We start from the raw sequence: 25,000 nt of genomic DNA, 5'->3' as shown, positions 1-25,000 counted from the left end.
GTGTCTCACACACACACACACACACACACACACACACACACACACACACACACACACACACACACACACACACACACACACACACACACACACACACACACACCTGCATTGAGACGGTGATCTCCTGCAGGGCGGCATCCGCCTCGGCTTGTTTGGTCTTTAACAAGCTGCTCTGCTCGGCCGCCCGCCTCTTCAACTCATCCACCAATGCCTTCGCTTCATTCAGCTTGGCCACGCCCGCCTGCAGTCACATGACAACTGTTACGACCCTGTCTTTTTATTCTCTACCTGATGGTGGCAGTATATTAATTGACTGTGACGTCACTGTTAATTGGACCATTAATGGGTGGATAGTATAAATGTTTGGACCGATTTACCCAACGTTACTTCCTCTAGTGGAGCGTAGTTCTCCGAGGAGTCGTTTGCTATTATTTACCAACATTCATCAACCCACTGGACTATTATTTCCTCTTGTTTATTTAAATCCCTAGACATTGTGTCATATTTCTGTAACAGATAATTTTTTCCTTAATAAATGTGACCCTGGACCATAAAACCAGTCACATGGAACAATTTTATGAAATTGAGATTTAAACATCGTCTGAAAGCTGAATAAATGAGCTTTCCATTGATGTGTGGTTTGTTAGGATAGGACAATATTTGGTCGAGATACAACTATTGTAAATCTGGAATCTGAGGGTGCAAAAAAATCGAAACATTGAGAAAATCTCCTTTAAAGTTGTTCATTTATGTTGGCGATTGTGCAGCATTCACTCACACAAATACATGTTTTATATATTTACAAAATATCTTCATGGAACATGATCTTTACTTAATATCCTCATGATTTTTGGCATAAAAGAAAATTGATCATTTTGACCCATACAATGTATTGTTGGCTATTGCCACAAATATACCCGTGCAACTCGAGACTGGTGACGTGATCCAGGGTCACATATAATTTTGCAATGCAAACCGTTCGCTTGTACGTGTAATCCTCTTTATGTTACTGTCCGTGACCCAAACATTAGCATACGGAGCTCCTGGAGCTGCTCACCTGTAGATGCTGTTGTTTGTGGGTCAGCTCCTTGCGTTTGGAGCTGTAGATGGACTGGTACACCTGCAGAAAGCTCAGGTATTGACTAGGAGTGGCTCCGAATTCCCGACACGACTCGTGGATCGCCAGGAACGACCGATAGAGCTCTGCGTGCACGGATGCTGAAAGACAACCAATCAGAGAGCCGTTTAAGAACACTCATCCTTCCCTTGGGTGATACTGACCCGAAAATAATTTGTGACATTTAAAAAAAAAAATTGTGTTAAGAGGACTTTTGTCGCACTTGAACCACGAATACACAAAAACATTTTTTATGGATTCGAGGAGTACACATAGAAAAACCTAAAAATGCTCAAAATTCAAACTAAAAATGCTAAAACTTTACCCAAAAAATTATTTTATAATGTCTACATGTGTATCTGAATGCATACTGAAGAGAAACTGACTTTAGGACCCAGCAGAACAGCTCATTTGCTCCAAATAACGATATAAGGCCATCTAGTGGCTAGAGTCATCAAATATTATGTTATATAATTGTTTTTCCCACAAGAGGTCGGCAAAGACACCCAATGTAAGATATTTAGAGCTGAATTAAAGGGGTGGTATAATGCCCTTTTTTTTTTTTTTTTTTTTTTTTTTAAAGGGACAACGCACATTAATCAACATGAGGACCAAAATGTCCAAAATGTAAATGTGCCAGATTTAGCCATACAGGCTAATTTTCATCTGCAGTCCCTAGCAAAATGTAAAATGCAAAATGTGTCCTTTTCACAAGATGTAAAATAAGTCTCTGATGTCCCCAGAGTGTGTATGTGAAGTTTTAGCTCAAAATACTCCACAGATATTTTTATATCGCATGTTAAAATTGTCACTTTTTCAGGGTGAGCAAAAACACACAGTTTTAGTGTCTGTCCCTTTAAATGCAAATGAGCTGCTGCTCCCGGCACAGGGGGCGGAGCTTCAACAGCTTGTGTCCTTTTACCTCACACACACACACACACACTGAACATTTCAAAAACGTTTAGCCTTTTATGTTCAAACCGGAGTCAGACAATGATGGAGAGACTCAAGAAGAAGTGACAACATGTAGAAGCAACAGGACATTTCTGAACGGTTAGTTGATGAATTTATGAAGCTGATGTGGAGTTATCTTCTAGTCATTGATTAGCATATTCTGTCATGATAATCTATAAATCGTGTTCAGGGGGTGGGGTTTATGTAAATTCTAGGGTTGGTGATGTCACTAACCCGGGAGGAATGTGGTGTAGTCTCTACCAGCCGTTTGTTGTAGTCCTTAAAAAGCGATTTCTTTAAAAGCAAATATCTCCCTTTGCTTTGAGCGTTGTAACTTTGCAGATGTTGTTTATGCTCAAACAGCAACATTACACACTAACTAAAGTTAGAGAAGTGAATTCATAATCAACCACCCCTTTAAAAGGGTTATGCGTTGAATTGAGAGTTATTGTGAATTTAAGTTGAAAGAATGTGTGGAATGTGCTTAAATTACTATTTATTTATTATGTATTGATCAAATCTAGTAATTAAATAGTAAATAAAATAAAAAAAATAAAAAAATCTCCAAAAAAAAGTGCATGAAATATTATAAAAATGAAATAAAATAAGCTTTCTGGACAAAAAAAATAAAATAATATAAAATATAATTGTAAGGCTTCGGGTAATTTTGAAACGAGAGGGAAACTCGCTCTTCTTCAACAACATACCAGATTTCTTCTTCTTCTTCTGTTTTTCTTCATTTTTCTCGTCTTCTCCTTCTATCCTTGACAGCAACATCTCTGGGATCTAAAAAGAAGAGTCACATGACCAGAGAGATGGCACCTAACTGAATGAAAGAACACAGATGTGACAGATGTTGACCTTCTTCATGCTGCTGTCGGACCAGCCCTGCATCCACTGCACGGAGCACTTCCTGTAGAGGGCGGGGTTACTCTCGCAGTTAATGGTGAAGTGCTCGTTAGTGCAGTCCATGATCAACACCACGTGGAGGTTCTGCTGGACGCCTGCACAAACACACACACAACACTCTGATTTATGTACTATTATAGAGTTTATTCAGATTCTGAATTAGCTTTTATATTTTGTTATTTCAATTTTAGCTTTAGTCGTTTTAATCCTTCAACTTAAAACTTATTTTAGTTATTTCAGTTAGTTGCAATTTTTTTTACTTAATATTCATATTTTATTCTATTTCAGTTTTTTTTTTTAACAAAATGATTTTTTAATAGTTTTAGTTAGTGATAATTTTTACAAAGTACACACACAGTTGATAGTATTAGTTTTGTGGCTTGTTTTTAGTATTATGGTCACTGGAAAGATAAAAACTTTTAGCAGATTTACACATTTAAAATATACTTTGGTCTTTCTCTCCAGAAACATCTTGCATTTGTATGCAAATGTTTGTCCAATAACATGTTCTGTAGGATGAGAACACCATCAGCCTTCATGCTAGCAGTAGCAAGTCCAAAATATGAGTTACATTAAAGTCTATTGACATTTATTGAAACATTTATTTTTGAGAAAAGCAATGTCTCCCACCCAAACATTTACATTTCTGTATTTAGCAGACACATTTTTTTCCAAAGTGCATTCGTAGGGCGGCACAATATATCGAAATTATCGAAATATCGCAAATGTATACTGTATATCGCGATATGCACATCGCAACGGTGACTAAAGATGAAGTGAAAATCACTCACTCTCGGCTGAATAACTTTTGTAGCTTTAATAAGAATCAGGATATATTTAATTCATAAAGTGAAAACTAAGAAGTGTATTATTTTCACATTTGATTATTCAGTTTCTGTTGTTGAATAACCCTAATGTATGATAACCTGAACCCCACGGATGTTAAAATAACACTTCTTACAGTAAAACACTGTTCTTCACTTTCAGAAGTTGTAGGGATGTTTTCTAGTCACAAAAAGAATGTGAAACACACATGTAGGTTATATAATTTGAAATATATTTTAAAGATAATTTAAGTTTATTTTACACACTTTAAGCATTATCGTATCGCATATCGAATATCACATTATTTAATTTATTTTTATTTTTTAATTTAGTTATCACATATCGCATTTTTCTTCAATATCGTGCAGCCCTACATTCAAGATATAAAATAATAAAATTAAATAAAATTAAAATAAAATATTTGTATTAACTTGATCAAATGTAATAAATAAATAAAATAAAATCTTAATCAGAATTATAAAATGTATTGAATTAGTAAAGATTAATAAATAGCTAATCTCACCCAACTAAACATTTACATGTATGCATTTATATTTGCTTTTAACTAAAGTGACATATTGGTGATGTTGCAATGTGAAATGCATCAAGCCAAATTTGCTTGTCAAGACAATTGTGTGTGTGTGTGTGCGTGTGTGTGTGTGTGTGTGTGTGTGTGTCCTTACGTTGTGAGAAATAGTTGAGGACCGGACCGGTAAATCCGTCCTGTGACGCCTGATCTTTCAGAGATGACAGTAGAGGCTCCAACTCTTCAGTCGAGTACAAACCTGGAACTTCACCTGTTACCAACACAAAATATCATTTAGTAATGACACTGTGTGTAGCAAAGTTTCGTATTGAATGATACTGTTAGGCAACACACAGTGAGGTTTGAACTGACCTGATGACAACAGACTATTGACCATCTCCAGGAAGGACGGATGAACAAACTGATGATCTTCTAACAACAAAACGACCTGCTGACCGTCCACAACGGCCGACTGCATGACCTACAGAGAGAGAGAGAGAGAGAGAGAGAGAGAGAGAGAGAGAGAGACCGAGAGAGAGAGAGAGAGAGAGAGAGAGAGAGAGAGACAGAGAGAGAGAGAGAGAGAGAGACAGAGAGAGAGAGAGAGAGAGAGACCGAGAGAGAGAGAGAGAGAGAGACCGAGAGAGAGAGAGAGAGAGAGAGACCGAGAGAGAATGGCTAAATGTAAATGTAAATGTAGCTAGCAGAGAGTCAGCATGGACTGAGACTTACAGTTTTCAGGTCAGATTTGAAGTGTTTGAGCGAGTAGGAGCGTGAGATTTTAGGAGTGAAGAGAGACGCCCCGTGCATGTGGCTGACCACACATGTAGCCGTGCGCCGGCCGACGCCGCTACGACCCGCGAGCAGCAGCGACCCGCCCGGAGAGCTCAGCACACGGTCCACTCGAGACATGTAGTCCAGAACCTCCGGAAACAACAGGATGTCCAGCTCACGGTTATCACGGCCGTACAGAACTATTCCCTGGCGACACACAAAACAAGATCATGCGCTCAAAACAAATCTCATTAGAAATCATATTTACATCATAATAATTTGAGTGCATGGTGACACTTTACAATAAGGTTCATTAGTTGACATTTGTTAACATTAAGAACGAACAATACTTCTAAAGCATTTATTAATCTTAGTTCATATTAAAGGAGAACTCCGGTCAATTTTAACATTGAGCTCATTTTTTTGTACATTTGGAGTGCTGTCAGTACAGAGAACAACGACAAAAATCGGTGTTGCCTACACCGTGTTATCCTCTTTTTAAAATTTGCACCCTGTTGACTTCAATGGGGCAAGTTTTAAACCTGCTTTTAGCCTCTTAACATCCTTGATGTGTCATTACAAGTGCCCAGCTAATGTGAGTGATTCCTTCAGAGTGAACACGGGTGAATCTGACTGCAGTAGATGTGAAAGATATGGATAAAAGTGATGTTAAGTTCTCCTATAATCTCAACATTAACTAATAGGTTATTAAAATCAAAGGTTGTATTTGTTAGCATTAGTTAATGAACTAACATGAACAAACAACTGTATTTTTATTAACTAACATTAAGGAAGATTAATAAATACTGTATTGCTCATTCCAGTGTTACCGAGATAATGCACTCAAATTGTGGAAAACTGGAGGAACTGACTATGAATGTGTGTAATAATTTGATTTCCTCTCTTACCTTGTGAATGACCTCTCTGAGGTCACTGGCGCTGAGACGGCCGAGTGGTTTGCCGTGCGGCGGGAGAGGCTGACCAGGGGAACGAGCCTCATGAGACGCCGCCCATGTGACGAAGTACGTATCTGTGGTAGAACAACACACAAATGAACAATCCAGGCTGCATGTATTTGATCAAAAATAAGGGCAAATGGTGAGAACGTGAAATATTATTACAATTTGAAAGAACTGTTTTCTATGTGAATAAGTTGTGAATTATTCCAAATAATCAGTAGTTTATTTTTGAAGGCGGAAAAATTACTCCAGTCGTCAGTGTCACATGATCCTTCAGAAATCAGTGTAATATGATGATTTGATGCTCAAGAAACATTTATGATTATTATCAGTGTTGAAAACAGTTGTGCTGCTTCATATTTTTGTGATTTCAGGATTCTTTCATAAATAGAAAGTTCAAAAGAACAGCATTTATTTGAAGTAAAAAAAAAATTAAAAGTTCATGCTTATAATGAATTATAGCTCCATTTATACTTATTTATAAGTATCACTATTCTACAAATATATTTATAAAGACTCATTAAGGCCTATACCTCATTATAAGAACAGTTATAGTTACATTTATATTATTTTAATAATTACTTGTAAGTCATGCATTTGCTTTTTCAATGTGTATGCTCATACTTCAAACTATAGTACATTATAAGCATGGACTTATTTTGTGACATTATAAATGTCTTTACTGTGGATTTCGATCAACTGAACGCATCCTTTGATGAATGTGAGTGTGAGTGTGAGTGTGTGACCTGTCATGTTGTCAAGTGAGTCCGAGCCCCAGTCGCCCCTGATGACGGAGGACAGGATGTTATCGAACACATTGATATCTTTAGAGGACACGATCCGGTCCCTGAACAGACGGCGGGCTTCATACGCCACCACCTCGAGGACTGAATCTACAGCGGATTTACCTGTGCACACAAACACACACAGCACACATGCTAAGACCCTCATAGACTTCTATTGTTCATGAATTAAGCTCATTATAACCAGTGCACTCAATTCCAAACACCTTTTAGCAAGTCAACGTGTGAAATAAAAGTCACTAAATAGGGCTAATGGCTTTAAAACCTAGTCAGCTGCCGACCTAGACAACATTTTAGAGCATCATAAGGCGCGTTTCCATTACAGATTTGCACACAAGTTTTGCGATTTTTTCTAAATGTCGACAAAAAACGATTGCGAAATGACGGCGTTTCCTTTAACCGATGTTATGCGACTAAAACTTAATTTTTTCCTCTCGCGAGAAGTCCTTCCAAAACTCATGGCGACGGATGTTGGGAGGTTTATGTACTAATCTCAGTCACTGCACTGGCATTATTATTAATGGAAGGAGACGTATGCGTGTTATCCAAGCATTAATGGTGAGGAAAGACCCTTATTATACTTGTGAGCGGCACATATGAGGTGTTTCTGGGTGTTTCTCCCTCAGATCTGGTTCAAGGTCTTGACTATGGCATTTCTTTGAGGTTTAGAATCCAGTATTCCTGTAATTCTTCTGTCTATTATGAGTTTAATAAAGAGCTCTGTCTCGTATTTTGTCCAAACACACCGCGTCGTCTACGTCAGGCGACCTGTAAATGCGCAAAAACTGTTTCCATTGCAGTTTTGCAAAATATTTATTTTTCGAATTGCCTGAAAACCACCTCATGCGAGCAGAAAACCTTTTTTGCGATAAATGGGAGTTTCTTGTTTCCATTGGGCGTATTTTCAATTTACAATTTCAATTTGCACAATTTGAAGGGTAATGGAAATGCGGCTATAGATGTACTTCTGACAGGAAGACTGTTCCAAAGGATAGGCATGAAACATTATGCTGCCTTAAATTCAAATATTATATTTAATTCAATCCTGATCAGTATCAACAGTTACACATTTATGCATTTGGCAGTTGCTTTTATTCAAACTGACTAATTTTGCATTACATTTGATCAGTTCATGCATTCCATGGGAATCGATCCCATGATTTTAAGATACAGCAATGCATTGAAAATAAAAGGCATGAGCGTAAACGCTGCTGCCCTTTAAGAATGTTTCAAATCAGTCACTTCTGAGGTTTCCAATTGACCCTTTGCAGGGAGTTTGATTGACAGGCGATCTGACCAATCATAATCCGCCATCCGCCGAATCCGCCATTTTTGTCCGACAAAGCAGTCAGGAGAGTTAGTAGATTAACGTTGGAGGATTTGAACTTGAAAAACAGTGTACTGACGTCTCTCCGCGGTTCATTGTTCATTCATGTTCATTTGATGCTATAAATGAACTAGAAGAAAGAGATGATCGGTTCGCGACCAGCTTTAACTGAAGGTAATGATACACAGGGCAACTTTTTGAGCAATGTTGCTGGGCAATCTTGCCGAGAGATTGTTGTTTGGGCACTTTCCCATTCTCTACAGGATCTGTCAGACACATTAAAGAGCCACAAAACGCTATTTTTTGTTTAAATTTCTATAAAAAAATGACCAAATTTGAAAGTTGAGTAAGCTGGTCTGTCCTGTCTGTCAGTGTGTTGTCAGTGTCCTCTCTGCTCCGCGATGTATATTTCACTGCGTGAGAACATGGTGTGGCGTGAGAGAGGTGTGGCTTGTCGGCCACATAGCAACAGTAACTAAAGGGGGCGGGTCTTTGCGAATGGTCAATTAGGGTTCTGCCTCAGAGGGTAGAAGACAGTGACAGTGTTTGAAACCATGAGTCCATGTCTTATTTTATTCCTATGTTTCTGGGGACACTGAGGTGTCAGTTGTTGGACGTGTTAGTGAATTAGTGCTGGTTTAATGAATGTATTGAGTTCACCTGCACTCAGGTCGTATCGCAGCAGATTCAGGACCCACTGTGTGAGCAAACACGGGGTGAACAGGTAATGACTGTGATCATCCACTGAGAATTTAGCCTTCACCTAAAACACAAACACACACCAGTCAAAACTTACAGTATCATACAGAAGTTCGGAGTCAGTGCGATTTCTCTTTTTTTAAAAGAAATGTACACTTTTGTTCTTCAAGGACGCATTAAATTGACCAAAAGTGACAGTAGAGACGGGTATAATGTTACAAAAGATTCTATTTCAAATAAATGCTGTTGTTTTAGAACTTTCTATTCATCAAAGAATCCTGAAAAATAAAATGTATCACGGTTTCCACAGAAATATGAACTGTTTTCAACACTGATAATAATCATAAATGTTTCTTGAGCATCAGATCATCATATTAGAGTGATTTCTGAAGGATCATGTGACACTGAAGACTGGAGTAATGATGCTGAAAATTCAGCTTTGATCACAGGAATAAATTACACTTTACTATATATTCACATAGAAAACAGTTATTTTAAACTGTAATAATATTTCACAGTTTTTACTGTATTTTTGATCAAATAAATGCAGCCTTGATTAACAGAAGAGACTTCTTTCAAAAAATGTTTACTGACCCTAAACTTTTGAACGGTTCTGTACATCACATTTACACAATGACATCAACACAGACACTTTTTAAATGCCCAATCACATCTGACCTGCTCGTAGACTTGCACCAATGAGCCGGCGAGCTGGTGGATCTTCCCTGCAGAGCTCCAGGTTGGATCATTACCCAGAGTCCTCTGCAGCACGGGTTTCAGGTACGCGCTATAGATGGTCTGCAGCTGCTCTCTGTCTGGATAACTACAGTAGAGATGGATTAATGTGTGTGTGTGTGTGTGTGTGTGTGTGTCAGTGTGTGTGTGTGTCCCTTCTTAAACATTTTTGGGGACAAATTTGTACGTCTTACGCATTTTTGTGATAGATGTCACAAAACCACCCAAAACTTATTTTTGAGGATGTCCTCATAAATGCAGAAAGTGAGGTTATAGTATTTATAACTAGCTAGCTTAGTATAAAAATAATGGAACTCTATGCAATGTCCCCATTTTATGGAAGCTTAATTAAAAATTAAAAAGGCAATTGTGACTTTTTATCTCAAAATTGCAATTTCGAGAGAAAAAAAGTGAGAATTGTGAGAAAAAAACGTTGCAATTACCTCTTGAATTTTTTTATTCCATGCCGGAAACAACAACAACAACAACGAATTGTGAGATGACAACTCAGAATTCTGAGGGGGAACATTTCTAAGATCTCTAAACTTGCAATTGTGAGAGAGAAAAAGTCTGAATTGTGAGATATTACCTTTTATTTTTTTATTCCTTGGTGGAAAAAAGCATCCATATCATTTAGATATCTAAGTGCACATGTGCAAGTGTGTGTGTATTAGTACTCACTCAATAGTGCAGATGCGTACGATCGAGGTGAAGCGTGACGTGAGCGGGTGCCGCCCCACAGCGCCACCTGCTGACATCGAAGCCACAATCTGAATGTTCTCCAGCCCGACCCACTCCAGGTTCTCATCATAGAAGCCCTGATATGTCAAAACCTGCAGGAAAAAATACTGTGAAAAACTGATTTGGTGCAAGAAAGCTTGATTTGCACAAAAAAAAAAAGGGTGTATCATTCGACCTGCTGCAGAAAGGCAATGATGTTGCTGGTGCCCCACTTGTCGGGTTTGGGCAGGTTGATGTCTTTGAGGTAGAGCACTAGCCTCTCACAGTCTTTGGGACGGTACACGCGCCCCGTGTTGGAGCTGATGATCAAACACATGTGCGAGAGTTTCTGCAGGACGTGACGGGAGGACGTCTGAGCGCTGCAGTGGACAACGGACACCTGTGTGGAGCGAAGCTGAGCGAAAGCACAGCGCAGGAGCATCCTGACACACACACACACACAGAGAGCATCGTATGAGTCAATCTATCATTCTGTGCATGTATAAGCAGGGTTCAACAGTGTGTTTCACTAACATTACGATTAATTGCATCCAAAATAAAAGCTTGTTTACATAATATATGTGTGTACTAATTATTTTGTATATATAAACACACACATGCATGTCTATATTTAAGAGTAATGTGGTATAATCTAAATTACATGCAAATATTTCTTAAATATATACATGCATGTGTGTGTATTTATATATATAAAATAACTATACACAGTACACACACATATATTATGTAAACACATGCCCAGCACTAGCTAGAATATATGCAAAATGAGAATCTAACCTAATTAAAGTGTGATGAAAACATGTAAATGTGAATGTGTGTCATACCCTTTCCCGCAACCCTCCGGCCCCACCAGCAGGAACGGCTGCCTGTGATTGGACGAGAGCCACGGGGTGAAGAGGTCGAGTCCGCGCTGCATGTCAGGTGTGTGTATGACGGGGAGATTGTGTGGGTTACTGAGGTCATCCTCACACACACCGTCCCCTCGCTGCAGCTCATACGCACACAGACGGCCGGACGCGGGGTCGTAGTACGTGTCCAGGGGCTTACGGGGGTCAGGAGGGCTTTCTCTGGCCCAACTCAGAACCTAAACACGTTCAGAACATTAAGGTACCGTAACAAAACCACCTGATTATTTCTACTGGGCAGAGAGAGGATGGAATATGACCATGAAAACTTAAGTATGACTCTTTATGGTGCAAGAAACCTTGACTGACTTTAAGAGTGGACCACATAAAACGTAGATTTTGACCCCTGAGCGAATCACATCAGAGTTTCACTGCTGCTTCTTTAAAACTCAAGTTTTAAATTACGACTCGCGTTAATGTAAGGGAGCGGCTCCTAAACTTAATGACAGGTGATAAGGCTGAGCAGGCATGAAATTACATTTCCCATAAATCGGCTCTGACCTCCTTGGCGAACTCCTGGTGGCATTTGAGCGCCAGGTTTCCTCCCAAACCACGGATGAGTCCAACGACAAACTGTCCTCTCTCTCTGACCCCTCTCAGATGGGACAAACCGTTCAGCACCGTCCCGACCAGACTGGTGTCCACCACAAAATCACTCTGCAGAGAGACAGATGGAGATGTGTATGATGCCGTGAACATTAAAGGAGTTAAAGGAGTGTGTGTGTGTGTGTGTGTGTGTGTGTGTGTGTGTGTGTGTGTGTGTGTGTGTGTGTGTGTGTGTGTGTGTGTGTGTGACGGGACGGAACCTGTTTGAGAACCCATTCCAGAGCTCTGTGGAAATAATCATTGAGCCAGTTCTCCAGATTCATCCTGTTGTCTTCATCCTCCCTCTTCAGCCATGACTTCACGAGAGAGCCAACGTCAGTGTCTTCGTCACTGTAACACAGTGATATTTAAATAGACATACATGATTGACTGCTTTTTGGGGACGGTACATGAGCAAACTGACAGCTGATTGGCTGATTTAGGTTGGATGAAGCTGTGCAGCGTTTAGAACGCCTCTCTCTTGAATCCAACACAGAAGTGACTTAAACTGCAGTTCATCGACTGGCCACTAGAGACCGGCTGCAAAAGAGAGTCAATCCCATAGACCCCCATGTTAAAATGCCCAACTTTACAGCAGAAAACAACATGTTCACAGCCTGGTGCAAAAAGTGGGTTTGGTCTATCTAGCTAATTTTGCCCTTCATGACGACTGTGAGAGGGGTGAATTTTTTTATAACTCATCCGTTTAAGTTATATTAAGCCTTAAAGTTCTGCATAATTAAGGGCGTGGCCACTTGAGTGACAGGTGGATTGCCGCTGATGTCACTACTAGCCGTTTGTCTGCTGTATGTTAGCGTCATGTCACCTCAGCTAAATCCCGCCTTTTTGCCCATTTTCGTTTATCCGGGAGTGACGCGCTGCCAAGATGGCGACGGCCAGCTCGGCCCTCTTTGGGCTTCAAAAATGCTCTTCAGAAACATACGTCCATGTTTTTTTCACAGTCTATGGTTTAGCAGCGTTACCTGAGGAAGATCATGCCCATGCGGGAGATGGTGGCTGGTGAGGCGCAGCTCAGGTCGTGGGTCTCAAACAGGAAGTTGACGTTGGGGCCGAATTGAATCCTCTCACCGCTGGGCATCGTGAGTAAGCGATTATCATCCAGCACAGAGTTCAATGACTCAATCCACTCCGGGTCAATGTCTCCATCGCATATGATCCATGAGCTCACCTCTGAACGAGAGAAAGAGAGGAATGGAGAGCACCGTCAGGAAAAAGCAGAACAAAATGTGTGTATTTGGTGTTTGCTGAGTGTGTTTGGTCTTGGTAAAGCCTAATGTGTCTGTTTAGTGTTCATTATCAATGTTGATGTGTATTTAATAGTGCTGGGCAACGATTAATCGCATCCAAAATAAAATTTTGTGTTTACATAATATATGTGTGTGTACTGTGTATAGTTACTTTGTATATATAAATACACAAAAAAGTATTATTTATATATGTAACATGTATGTATAATATAAATTATGTATAAATATATATACATGCAAATATTTCTTAAATGCATATGTGTGTATTTATATATACAAAATAAGTATACACAGTACACACACATATATTATGTAAACACATGATGCGATTAATCGTTGCCCAGCACTAGAATTTAACATTCCCTGAATGTGTGTATTGTTTGGTGTGTTACTGTATTTGGTGTGTGTGTGTGTGTGTGTATTAGTCCTCACCCTGTGGCTCTCGCACCACCTGTCGTGCGGAGGACGTCAGCACCCCGTCGGACCACTCTCGCGTGTCCATGTCGATGTGTCCCAGGAGCTGCTGGCGTGGCATGGCTTTCGGGTTCATGGTGTACTGTTTGACCACCCGGCCCATCTTACCCAGCGCCGCCCGCAGCATCCTCCACAAAGTGGACTTCCCCGCTCCGCTGGGCCCGACCACCACCACACCCATCCTCTGCCGGAGCTGCTCGTACAGCTCCAGAGCCTTCTTTATCTACACACACACACACTTCAATATGATGCGGAAAACGTGAATGGAATCACTGAAAACGATCATAAAAATGTCCAGTATAACGCAGAATGTCACTGATTTTGGCAAAGTTAGCATGAATACATCAACAGGAGGGCTGTGCACTGAATCAAACTGCGATATGAACTCGTGTCTGTGAATACTGAAGCACTTTTACATCTGAAGTCTGCATGATTGATCTCCTACACACACTGAAGCACGCGTGACGCTCACGGTGTTTGTCTCACTATACGAGGACATGAACACATGAACTTCAGCTCCAGAGCCGCTCTGAGACTCTCTTCAACAGCATTTCAACATCTCAGTTCAGAAAAATAGCATTAAATACACAGAGAAACTTAAAGGCCTTTACGACCAGCTAAGTAAAAGTTTGGTTCAACTTGAAGAAATGACGAAAGAAATCCAGAAATATGAACATGGAAAAAAGGGATTAGGGAAAAGAAAAAATAATTGTAGAATTTCATAGGGCCCTAAAAATTTTATTTTGTTTTATTGTGGTTAAAGTATAAAAAAGTATTTATATAAAGTATATAAACTACGGTTAAAGTATGTTTCATTATTTCAATTAAACGTTTGCCAAAGTACATGACATATATATATTTTCTTTCTTCTTTTCACTAATTCCTCATCTTAATATTTCTGGATTTCCATTGTAATTTCTTCAAGTTGAACTAAACTTTTACTTAGGTTGTCATAAAGGCCTTTGGGTTTCTGTGTATTATATAAATAATATAATTATTATTTATTTTAAAAAGATTTTTTGCTTTTGTAAAACTAAATGAAAACATTCAAAGTAATTACAGGACAATCAAATATTAACAAAGACAAAATTTATCATAAAAAAATACTAAAATCGAATTGAACCATTCAAATGGAAACCAGAAATATTACATAGAGAAGAAGAAAAAGCAATGCAAAAAATGTAATCTGGAAGAAAGAAAATGGAATATAGAAAAATGGAAATGGAAAAAACTAAATGTGGGAGAAACAAAAATGGTACTTGAGGGAAAAAAATGAAGCAGATTTCATTGAGCCCTAGGTAGGGTGCATGGACAGGTACACAGATTTCGTAGAGCCCTAGGTAGGGTGCATGGACAGGTACCTGACTGGGAATGATCTCCAGTCGTGCCTCTTCATACACAGAAAGCAGGGCGGATTTGAGCGTCTCATATTCCACATCTTTAAAGTCCACTCCAGGAAACACGTCTCTGACCAGGGCATCAAACCGAGAGCTATCGGAAAACGTCAACTTTGACATGGTGTTTAACCTCAGAGCCTGAACCACTAACCAGCTCTCCTTCACTGCAGACACACATGAGGAGAGTACGGAAGTGAAGCGATCCTGGACCGTTTATTCATCAAGTTCTGTGATTATTGATTATTGATTCCAGTGAGAGTCTCTTACTGGGGTTGTTGTTCAGTCTCTGTAACTGCAGTAAACTCCCACAGCCTTTCAGGACCGTCTTTAGCGCACGCAGACCCCAGTCATAGTGTTGCTGGGGCGTCAACAGCTCTCTGAACACAAACACACACATATTCACATGCATTTATATTCATACATACATATCAAATAATTAGATTTAAAATTAATGATATATACGCTACTGTCTTTGAAAGCTGCATTTATTTGATCGGTAAAAATCCAGTCTTCAGTGTCACATGATCCTTCAGAAATCATTCTAATATGATGATTTGCTGCTCAAGAAACATTTATGATTATTGTTAATGTTGAAAACAGTTGTGCTGCTTCATTTTTCTGTGGAAACCGTGATACATTTTATTTTTCAATCTATTAGATAGAATTATAAATGTCTTTACTGTCACTTTTGATCAATTTAATGCATCCTTGATGAATGAAGGTATTTATATATATATATATATATATATATATATATATTATATATATATATCAGCTTGTCAGTGAACTACGGCTCTGTGTTGTAAATGCCGCTCCATCTGAAAGCAGGTGATGGCGATTTACTACTAATCAAGGAACCGGCTTTACTGACGAGATGCGCCTAACAATGTCATGCGATATATCGCCCAGCCCTAATATATATATATATATATATATATATATATATCTTACCGACACCACACTTTCGAACTGTAGTGTTATATTACATGAACACTCAAGCTTCTACCTGGCCAGATTGAATATAGCGACCAGTTTTCTCCCAAGTGCCTTTCCTTCCTTGAATCCCTCTGAATACAGGATGACCTCAGCGATGAGCTCGTTATCAGGACTCGTCATGGCAACCGGTCGGAAAAGCTGCTTCAGATTATCCGGCAACTTCTGCCGCCCTCCGTATCCTTTACCGGCTGGGTTCAGAGTAATAAACACGCCTGAGTTTGGGTCCAGTTCCACCTGAAAACACACACAGACGCTCTCAGACTCCTTTGTGTTGGTGTGTGTCATGAACTGAAGCGTGTATAGCCCTATTCAGACGGGATTAACTCTACAAGGGTAGATGGAGTAATGTAGCTTTACCACAGGACGTCTGTAATATTAATGGCCAATTCACACGGGATCAGAGATCTCAGTAAAACCAGCAGAAGTGGGAGAGTAACTCGCTTTACACACCGCCGTCACACTCATGTGTGTATTATTGCTTCCTGATATCACGTGCGCTAACACACATAACCTATATTTATATATATAAAGCAGTTATGTCCGGTGGAACGATGTATTAATGAACTTCAGACTGGATTGTGTTGGTAATAGACACTTATCTAACGCTAAAAGATGTTTCTCCTCTAACAAGTGCTGTCGATCTCCTCTCTGATCTGAATGGTGTGTGTGAAACACTTGAGTTTTGCCACAGACTCGTCCCAGTGTCTAGAACGCCACTGATGCTTCTTCAAGCGTCTCCATACTTGAAAAAACACGGAAAACTACTTTTAAACAGATATTTACACCGGGTCTATTCGCACGGGATCAGGATCACCTGAGGTCATTTTCCCAGACCTTTTTACTGAAGGTAAAAGTCGCCGTAATCTTTCCTGACACGAGTCCACATTACAGTTTAGAGTCTGTTATCAGAGGAAACTGTCTAAGTGTTTCAGAAATGTACATATACAAAGTCACAGTTAACTAAAAATGTATTAATTCAAACAATGTAATAATTTAATGCAGAAACAATGAGCTCATTGAAGTAATGAATACTTGTTCGTTAAAGTCGACGTGAAATCAAAATTGACCCTATTTACTTTATTAGCCCAAATTACTAGTTTTGCAGTGAACAATTAATCCATGCAAGTTAATACACAGAAAACAACAGTTTGCCGTGGTAATCTTTAATCAAAATCTGAAAAGTAACTTCCGGTCTGGAATGGCGTTCGTTTTCTGATGACGTCAGTTTGACTGCTTGGGTTGAAAACGCTTAACCACTCGCCTCAAACCGCTAGTTTTCACTGGGAAATACGTCATAACACTGGAGAAAAGTCGTCTGCAACTTCCGGTTCACGAGGACTTTAAAAAATGTATTAATTGTTCAAACACTGTTCATTCATTGGCCAGAGGAGACGACTTTAAAATGTAATTTATTGTTCAACAATATTATTGATCTGCCTGCAATGACACTATTATACGAGAACTGAACTGAGCTGGACGATGACATCACGGTTTACCTCAGAGCGGCTATATATATATATATATAAATGAACTAAATTAATAACTTTTTTAAAACTTTTTTAAGCTGGACTGTGATGCTATTTTCTTCTGGAAACAAACTTTGTTGCATTATTCTCCTGTTATCTCTGTAAAGCTGCTTTGAAACAATGTGTATTGTATAAAGCGCTATATAAATAAACGTGACTCGACTTGACAAATGAGGAAAAGCTCTGGTAATAATCACTTCACCGCACCTCTCCGTGTTACACTACAGGGCGTGTGTCTGTCGCACCTCTTTATTGAGCAGCTGGCAGGAGGTCCGGTGGTTCTTCAGAGAGTTCTGGATGGCCTGGATCTGCATGGAGACGGCGGAGAGCACGGTCTCTTCCAGACGATTGAACTCATCAAAACAGCCCCACGCTCCACACTTCACCAGCCCCACGAAGATCCGCCCCATGGACTTCACATCTATACCCTGATACACACAGAGTTCACACAGCTTCACACATCAAACCTGTTTCACTGAGGTAAAGTTGCCTGAGTCACTTTTCCAGCACTGGCAACACTGCTATTCTCAGAAACGTGGAGATTAATGCAGTGTTTCTTTTGCTAGCATCAATATAATACTGAATCAGTAAGTGTGTGTGTGTGTGTGTGTGTGTGTGTGTGTGTGTGTGTGTGTGTGTGTGTACCTCATCACAGTTGAAGACCAGCACTTGTGTGTGTGTGTGTGTGTGTGTGTGTGTGTGTGTGTGTGTGTGTACCTCATCACAGTTGAAGACCAGCACTTTTTTGTGTGTGTGTGTGTGTGTGTGTGTGTGTACCTCATCACAGTTGAAGACCAGCACTTGTGTGTGTGTGTGTGTGTGTGTGTGTGTGTACCTCATCACAGTTGAAGACCAGCACTTGTGTGTGTGTGTGTGTGTGTGTGTGTGTGTGTGTGTGTGTGTGTGTGTGTGTGTGTGTGTGTGTGTGTGTGTGTACCTCATCACAGTTGAAGACCAGCACTTGTGTGTGTGTGTGTGTGTGTGTGTGTGTGTGTGTGTGTGTGTGTGTGTGTGTGTGTGTGTGTGTGTGTGTGTGTGTACCTCATCACAGTTGAAGACCAGCACTTGTGTGTGTGTGTGTGTGTGTGTGTGTGTACTAGGGCTGGGCGATATGGAGCAAAAAATATATCTCGATATATTTTGCTATATCTCGATATACGATATATATCTCGATATCTTTACAGGAAAAATAACTCCCCAAAAACTACTGCAAAAACAAATATGCCAAATACCACAAAGTCTTTTTTTATTGACGTGCAAATAGGTAGGCTGTTCATGTAGGAACAAAGTGCTTCTGTGACATAAAAAAAAAAAAAAATCCCTGTATACAAAAATAATAATTTAACTGTAAAATAAAGGAAGAAATAATACATATTGCACTATTTTAAATAAACCTGTATAGAAATATCATTACTAATTTTGGCAAATAAATAAAAAAAATGCTATGTATCCCCCCAAAAACTGCACAACTGTAGAGTAAAACATTCATTTAAAAAAAAAGTGATAAAAATGCATCTAAAAATTGACATGATTGTTACAAAATCACACTGTCTGGGGCCTCTGGGGAACTCAGAACAACTGCTAGCATAAAGTTTAAGGTAAAAATAACTGCCATTAAATTACAGTATCTTACTACTATGCAATTAGATAAACTGTTCATTCATTACATCACTTTACCTCTGTCTTTATCCACCTTTATCCTCTTCTCTTCTTTTTGGCACTGTATATAGCAGAATAGGTAACTTAGGCTAATGCTAATTTATAATGTGTCATGTAAATTCGGCCATCCGTCACAATCAGGAAACTTTCACCGTGTCTAGACTTTGCGCGAGCTGCCAGGCCCGTTTCTACAGGGGAGCATGTTAAGTGTGAGTGTGTTAAGCGCCCTCAAACAAAAGCAATGCGGCGAGAGGCGACGTTACACAAAAAATTACCAACAACAACTGATCGCGCGCGCGCTGTTTCTGACGCACTTCAAGCACTCGCTGGGCGGGGAAAGATTGATGTGCCTGACCGGACTCGGGGGACTTGGTTGAATGAGACAACACGCGAGGGGAGGGGGAACAAAAGCAAGGAGGCGGAGGAGGGCGAGCGCGAGCACAGCACAGAGAAGGCAAACAAGCAAAGTGGCGAAATCAGAATTAAATATAAACAATATATCGATATATACGATATGTCAAAATCCATATCGAGTTTAAAAAATATCTCGATATATCGTAAATATCGAGATATCGCCCACCCTAGTGTGTACCTCATCACAGTTGAAGACCAGCACTTGTGTGTGTGTGTGTGTGTGTGTACCTCATCACAGTTGAAGACCAGCACTTGTGTGTGTGTGTGTGTGTGTGTGTGTGTGTGTGTGTACCTCATCACAGTTGAAGACCAGCACTTGTGTGTGTGTGTGTGTGTGTGTGTGTGTGTGTGTGTACCTCATCACAGTTGAAGACCAGCACTTGTGTGTGTGTGTGTGTGTGTGTGTGTGTGTGTGTGTGTGTGTACCTCATCACAGTTGAAGACCAGCACTTGTGTGTGTGTGTGTGTGTGTGTGTGTGTGTGTGTGTGTGTGTGTGTGTGTGTGTGTGTGTGTGTGTGTGTGTGTGTGTGTACCTCATCACAGTTGAAGACCAGCACTTGTGTGTGTGTGTGTGTGTGTATACCTCATCACAGTTGAAGACCAGCACTTGTGTGTGTGTGTGTACCTCATCACAGTTGAAGACCAGCACTTGTGTGTGTGTGTGTGTACCTCATCACAGTTGAAGACCAGCACTTGTCTGCCAAACAATCCTCCCAGGGCTTTGACGGACTCAGTCTTGCCAGTTCCCGCGGGGCCGTAGGGGTTCCCACCCAAACCCATATTCATGGCCTGTGTCAGAGTCAGATAGCACTTATCCGTGAGAGGTGTGTGTACCAGTTTAGGAGCGTTGCCCTGAAAGAAAGCGAGAGACAGAGAGTCAGCCTGAGGATTCGGTTCTAGCCTTCATGCGAGACTGAACCAGCCTCCCTTGTGACACTTGACACAAAAATGCAATGGTAATGTGTCCAGTGTAGGTCTACAGGTGTGCATTCACTTCACGTGTGTTTGTACAGCGCTTTTCACAATACACATCATTTCACAGCAGCTTTACAGAAAGTGCATGAGTCCACATTACAGTTTAGAGTCTGTTATCAGAGGAAACTAAATGTACATTCAAAATCACAGTTAGCTCAGTGTCAGATTTCTGTGCTGATCATGTGACCCTCACCTGATACTCATAGGTGTAGCTGAACTCAGCGTCCACCATCTGTATGGAGCAGCACTGGTCTGAGTTCAGGTAGAATCGCAGCTGTTTCTTCCAGATCCAGTCGTCGGTGGTGTGAATCTGAGCCTCTCTCAGACTCTGAACCACTGAGATGTTGTGGATCACGTCCAGGATCAGAGCCTTCAGTTTCAACTGCAGAACTCTTGATTCTACGGGACAAAACCATCAGAAATTCACAATCTGACTCGCATCGACAGCTAATGACTGTTGTTGTTGAAGCACTAATAATGAAGTCACACACACACACACTTGAAGTGCAGATTTGATTGGGAGCAGAGGTGTTGTTGTTAAACAGAGGCATATGAAGAACAGGCTAGAAGTGTTTGTAATGGATCAGCAGCAGCAGTTTTTCCCTGAGTGACTTATAAGCAGAATTACCCATAATAACTGTTAACAGTGTCAGAAGATCCATTAACTTGAATTTATAGAGAGTCTTATTGAAGATTCAGTGAATAAACCCCTGAGCTCATAAATGGACTAAAGAGCTTTATGGATGTTCACATCGCTTTATTTGTTTGATTAATCTGACGATTAGCAAACGATGTGAATATGCAGCCAGAGAATTAGAGGCAGTGAGGAAAAAAAACCTGAGGTTCACATTAAAGAAATTAAACACACAGAGCAGTGTCTTTGAACAAACCCACACACACACACACTTACTACATCAAAATGAGGACATACCATAGATGCCTATTTACTTTATATAAAGCCAATTATTATAATTATTATTTTGAGATTTTTGTCAGACATACATTTATTAATGAATGTATGTCTGACAAAAAATCTCAAAATAATATATATATATATATATATATATATATAGTATAGTATATGTATAGTTTTTCCCATTAATTACCGAGACTGTGGCGGCACAATGAACCGAAAATATTTGTAAACTTCTCACAATAACATAAAAGATCTCTGAAGTTTGCGCCATTGCTTTGGCAAAGTATTTGTCAAACTAACTAATATCGAAAGCGTGATTTGGCTTTGTGCCCTTATCAAACTATATAGTCTATTTGTGCTGCATGTTTCAAAGTGAAGCGAGAACTTTGCTCACATGATCAGCTCGTGATCCGGTGTTTTCCACATCTCAGAACTGAACCTGCCGGGACCCAATTTCAGAGATTCTCAAATTTTTATTGATTTTTTTTTGGATTGCTTAAAAATTAATGGAGAAAATCTTGTGTTTTTCCAAGCACCCATGAGATAGGCTCCTATATATATATATATAGTGGGGAAAATAATGAATGAATTACAGACATTTCTTTGTAAGTGAGCGAACTTACAAAATCAGCAGGGGATCAAATAATTATTTTCCCCACTATATATATATATATAGGAGCCTATCTCATGGGTGCTTGGAAAAACACAAGATTTTCTCCATTAATTTTTAAGTAATCAAAAAAAAAATCAATAAAAATTTGAGAATCTCTGAAATTGGGTCCCGGCAGGTTCAGTTCTGAGATGTGGAAAACACCGGATCACGAGCTGATCATGTGAGCAAAGTTCTCGCTTCACTTTGAAACATGCAGCACAAATAGACTATATAGTTTGATAAGGGCACAAAGCCAAATCATGCTTTCGATATTAGTTAGTTTGACAAAGCAATGGCGCAAACTTCAGAGAACTTTTATGTTATTGTGAGAAGTTTACAAATATTTTTGTAACTGGTTTTCGACATTCTTCAAACAATCAACAAAAGAAATGAATTCATACAGGTTTGAAACAACTTGAGGGTGAGTAAATGATGACAGAACTATTCCTTTAACCTCCTCTGAGAACACTTTCATCAGATTAGAGTAAGGTGAGGTTTAAGCACACACTGTACCTGCGGTGTCGTCCGTGTTTGTGTCTACACTGGTGTAGTTCTCCAGTTTGGCGCTGAGCTCCTGCTCCAGCTGATGGAGGTTCTGCTGGCGGATGGCGTTCTCCACATCCGCTGTGAACTGGATCTGCTCCGCCAAGCACAGAATCTGGAAACAGAGTCACTCCACAGTCACTTCAGCTCAACCGCAGAAACTCATGGGTGTTTCTGAAGTGTGTGTGTGTGTGTGTGTGTTACCTGAGAAGGGAAGCGTGTGGGGTCCACGTTTCCTTTCTTCCCAGCATTCACACACTCACACAGATGATGTTTCAGAGTGTTTTTCATCTCTGTGGAGAGAGCGCTCAGCCAAACCTGCCATCAACCCACAAAAATAAAGGAATATTAAATATATATTTATTAATATTATATTTATTTATATATACAGTATATAAATAATAAATATAAATAAGTCAATGAATATAATTTGTATATTATATATATATAGAGAGAGAGAGAAAGAGAGAGAGAGAGAGAGAGAGAGAGAGAGAGAAAGCGCTCAGCCAAACCTGCCATCATCCCACAAAAATAAAAAATAAAGGACTATTAAATACAAAACATTAAGCTGTAAAATATCTATATATATTTAAAATTTATATAAAAAATAAATATGTATATATATATATATATATATATATATATATATATATATATATATAATTTAATTAATTAAATATAAAATATTGTTAAATATAACATATACATAAATATGTCAAACCTGACACAAATCCACAAAATTAAAGGAATATTATAAATATTAGAATCAAACTATACACACACACACACACACACACACACACACACACAGACATACATATATGACGTCCGGAGGAGGTATTTGTTTTATGACCCTGCAAGTTTGATTAAGCCTTTAAAAAATTTGGATTTTTTTATTATTAACTTTTTTTTAATATGAATGAAAAAGAAAGAAGAACACTAAACTTGGATAAGATATTGATCTGACAAAATTATTTGGCAAAAAGGCAAAAAAATGCATAGAAAAACAAAAAGCTCACATGATAACGCATTCACTGACTACAACATAATCAGTTATTAGTATTTCGTTGGTTCTCTCTCGTGCTCATGATTTCTATGCATGACAGCCTGGCCAAAAATGATGTCCACACAATCTCATTGTGTTACCACAAATAAAACAACGGACTCCAAGCACAACTATGCAACACATGTCCACACAGACAGCATGACGGAGATCTGACCTCCACGTCGTTGGAGATGCTGATGGTGTTCTGGAGCGCCACCGTCTCGCCCTCCAGTGACTTCATGGCTGTGATGCTCCGGAAACTCGGATCGAACTCCACACTGCTGATGCCTTCAACACACAATCAGCCATGTCTCTATGTGCAGCTGTTTGTGTGATCATTGTGAACAGGTGTGTGTGTGTGTTACCTGCGAAGAGTTTCTTCAGGTGTGTGTGTATGACAGTAGGGTTTGTGGCCTGTCCGAGAATCTCCAGTAGATCGTCGTCTCCAATGAAGTAAAAGCGAGGGAATGCAGAACGCTTCTCCTGCATGGGTCACACAGGGGTCGAATCTCATTCAAATATTCACTACATTCCATCAAATATTTATATTTATATTTAAATATTTATATATTAATATAAAAATTATATAAAATATATAATAGATATATTTCAGGCATATTTTATATTAAACCTAAGATTAATATAAAATATATATTTTAATATTGATTATTTCTACTGTCATTCACACTGTACATAACATTATAACGAGAACATCATTATGATTGTGTGTTTGAGACATGGATTTAATGGTGAGACTTTTGTTTTTGTAATCAGGATCAAAATTATATAAAAATTTAGCTTATCGGCCAATATATTGGTTATCAGCTTTCAAATATAAAGAATTTTGAAATATAAAGAAGTTATCGTTATTAGCCAAAATTGTTATATCAGTGCATCCCTAATTTATATGGAGAGAAAAACAGCAGAACGTGTCCCAAACCAAGACAAGAACATCGGCTTACCTCCAGGAACTCATTGAGGGACTTCTGGCAGCGCTGTAACTGGTCCAAGATGGTGACGAGAGAGTTTCTGATTCCAGCTCGAGTCGTGAGAGACGTGACCCTGTTGTCCCTCTGAACATCTGACATGATCGTCCTACACACACACACACACACACAGGTGAGGGATTCTACACTCGTTTCTCTCACACCTGTCCCAGCATCCCTGCTTACCTGAAATCCTGGTCCACCCTTTGAAAGCGGGCCTGTTCCCGCGGCAACGCCCCACGCCCAAATATGGGCTCAAGGTAGACCCACTTCCTCTGAATGGTGTTGA

At 39.5% G+C, this 25,000-nt stretch overlaps 1 protein-coding gene across 1 annotated transcript in view; it reads right to left on the bottom strand.

Moving 5' to 3' along the window:
• LOC307167264 (cytoplasmic dynein 2 heavy chain 1-like) overlaps positions 1-25,000 on the bottom strand; it is a gene marked incomplete at its 5' end in the record, with an annotated part of 101,921 nt that overhangs the window by 57,904 nt on the left and 19,017 nt on the right. The window contains 30 exons of the mRNA XM_079886251.1: positions 104-241; positions 1,058-1,218; positions 2,779-2,857; positions 2,933-3,075; positions 4,489-4,602; positions 4,704-4,812; positions 5,064-5,312; positions 6,014-6,135; positions 6,811-6,972; positions 8,855-8,957; positions 9,572-9,716; positions 10,310-10,461; positions 10,545-10,791; positions 11,194-11,453; positions 11,776-11,931; positions 12,081-12,210; positions 12,843-13,050; positions 13,560-13,824; positions 14,963-15,162; positions 15,266-15,375; positions 16,005-16,228; positions 17,766-17,948; positions 20,264-20,446; positions 20,763-20,968; positions 22,651-22,795; positions 22,885-22,998; positions 23,901-24,013; positions 24,091-24,208; positions 24,688-24,820; positions 24,898-25,000. The exon at positions 24,898-25,000 is cut by the window's right edge and continues 280 nt beyond it. Coding sequence (XP_079742377.1) covers positions 104-241; positions 1,058-1,218; positions 2,779-2,857; positions 2,933-3,075; positions 4,489-4,602; positions 4,704-4,812; positions 5,064-5,312; positions 6,014-6,135; positions 6,811-6,972; positions 8,855-8,957; positions 9,572-9,716; positions 10,310-10,461; positions 10,545-10,791; positions 11,194-11,453; positions 11,776-11,931; positions 12,081-12,210; positions 12,843-13,050; positions 13,560-13,824; positions 14,963-15,162; positions 15,266-15,375; positions 16,005-16,228; positions 17,766-17,948; positions 20,264-20,446; positions 20,763-20,968; positions 22,651-22,795; positions 22,885-22,998; positions 23,901-24,013; positions 24,091-24,208; positions 24,688-24,820; positions 24,898-25,000 — 4,775 coding nt within the window. The remainder of the gene's footprint in view (positions 1-103; positions 242-1,057; positions 1,219-2,778; positions 2,858-2,932; positions 3,076-4,488; positions 4,603-4,703; positions 4,813-5,063; positions 5,313-6,013; positions 6,136-6,810; positions 6,973-8,854; positions 8,958-9,571; positions 9,717-10,309; positions 10,462-10,544; positions 10,792-11,193; positions 11,454-11,775; positions 11,932-12,080; positions 12,211-12,842; positions 13,051-13,559; positions 13,825-14,962; positions 15,163-15,265; positions 15,376-16,004; positions 16,229-17,765; positions 17,949-20,263; positions 20,447-20,762; positions 20,969-22,650; positions 22,796-22,884; positions 22,999-23,900; positions 24,014-24,090; positions 24,209-24,687; positions 24,821-24,897) is intronic.

Source organism: Squalius cephalus, assembly GCF_949319135.1.
Source record: "Squalius cephalus genome assembly, chromosome: 11".
Lineage (NCBI taxonomy): Eukaryota > Metazoa > Chordata > Actinopteri > Cypriniformes > Leuciscidae > Squalius > Squalius cephalus.
The sequence above is the reverse complement of the archived record's forward strand: the minus strand, read 5'-3'. Positions and strand labels throughout refer to the sequence as shown.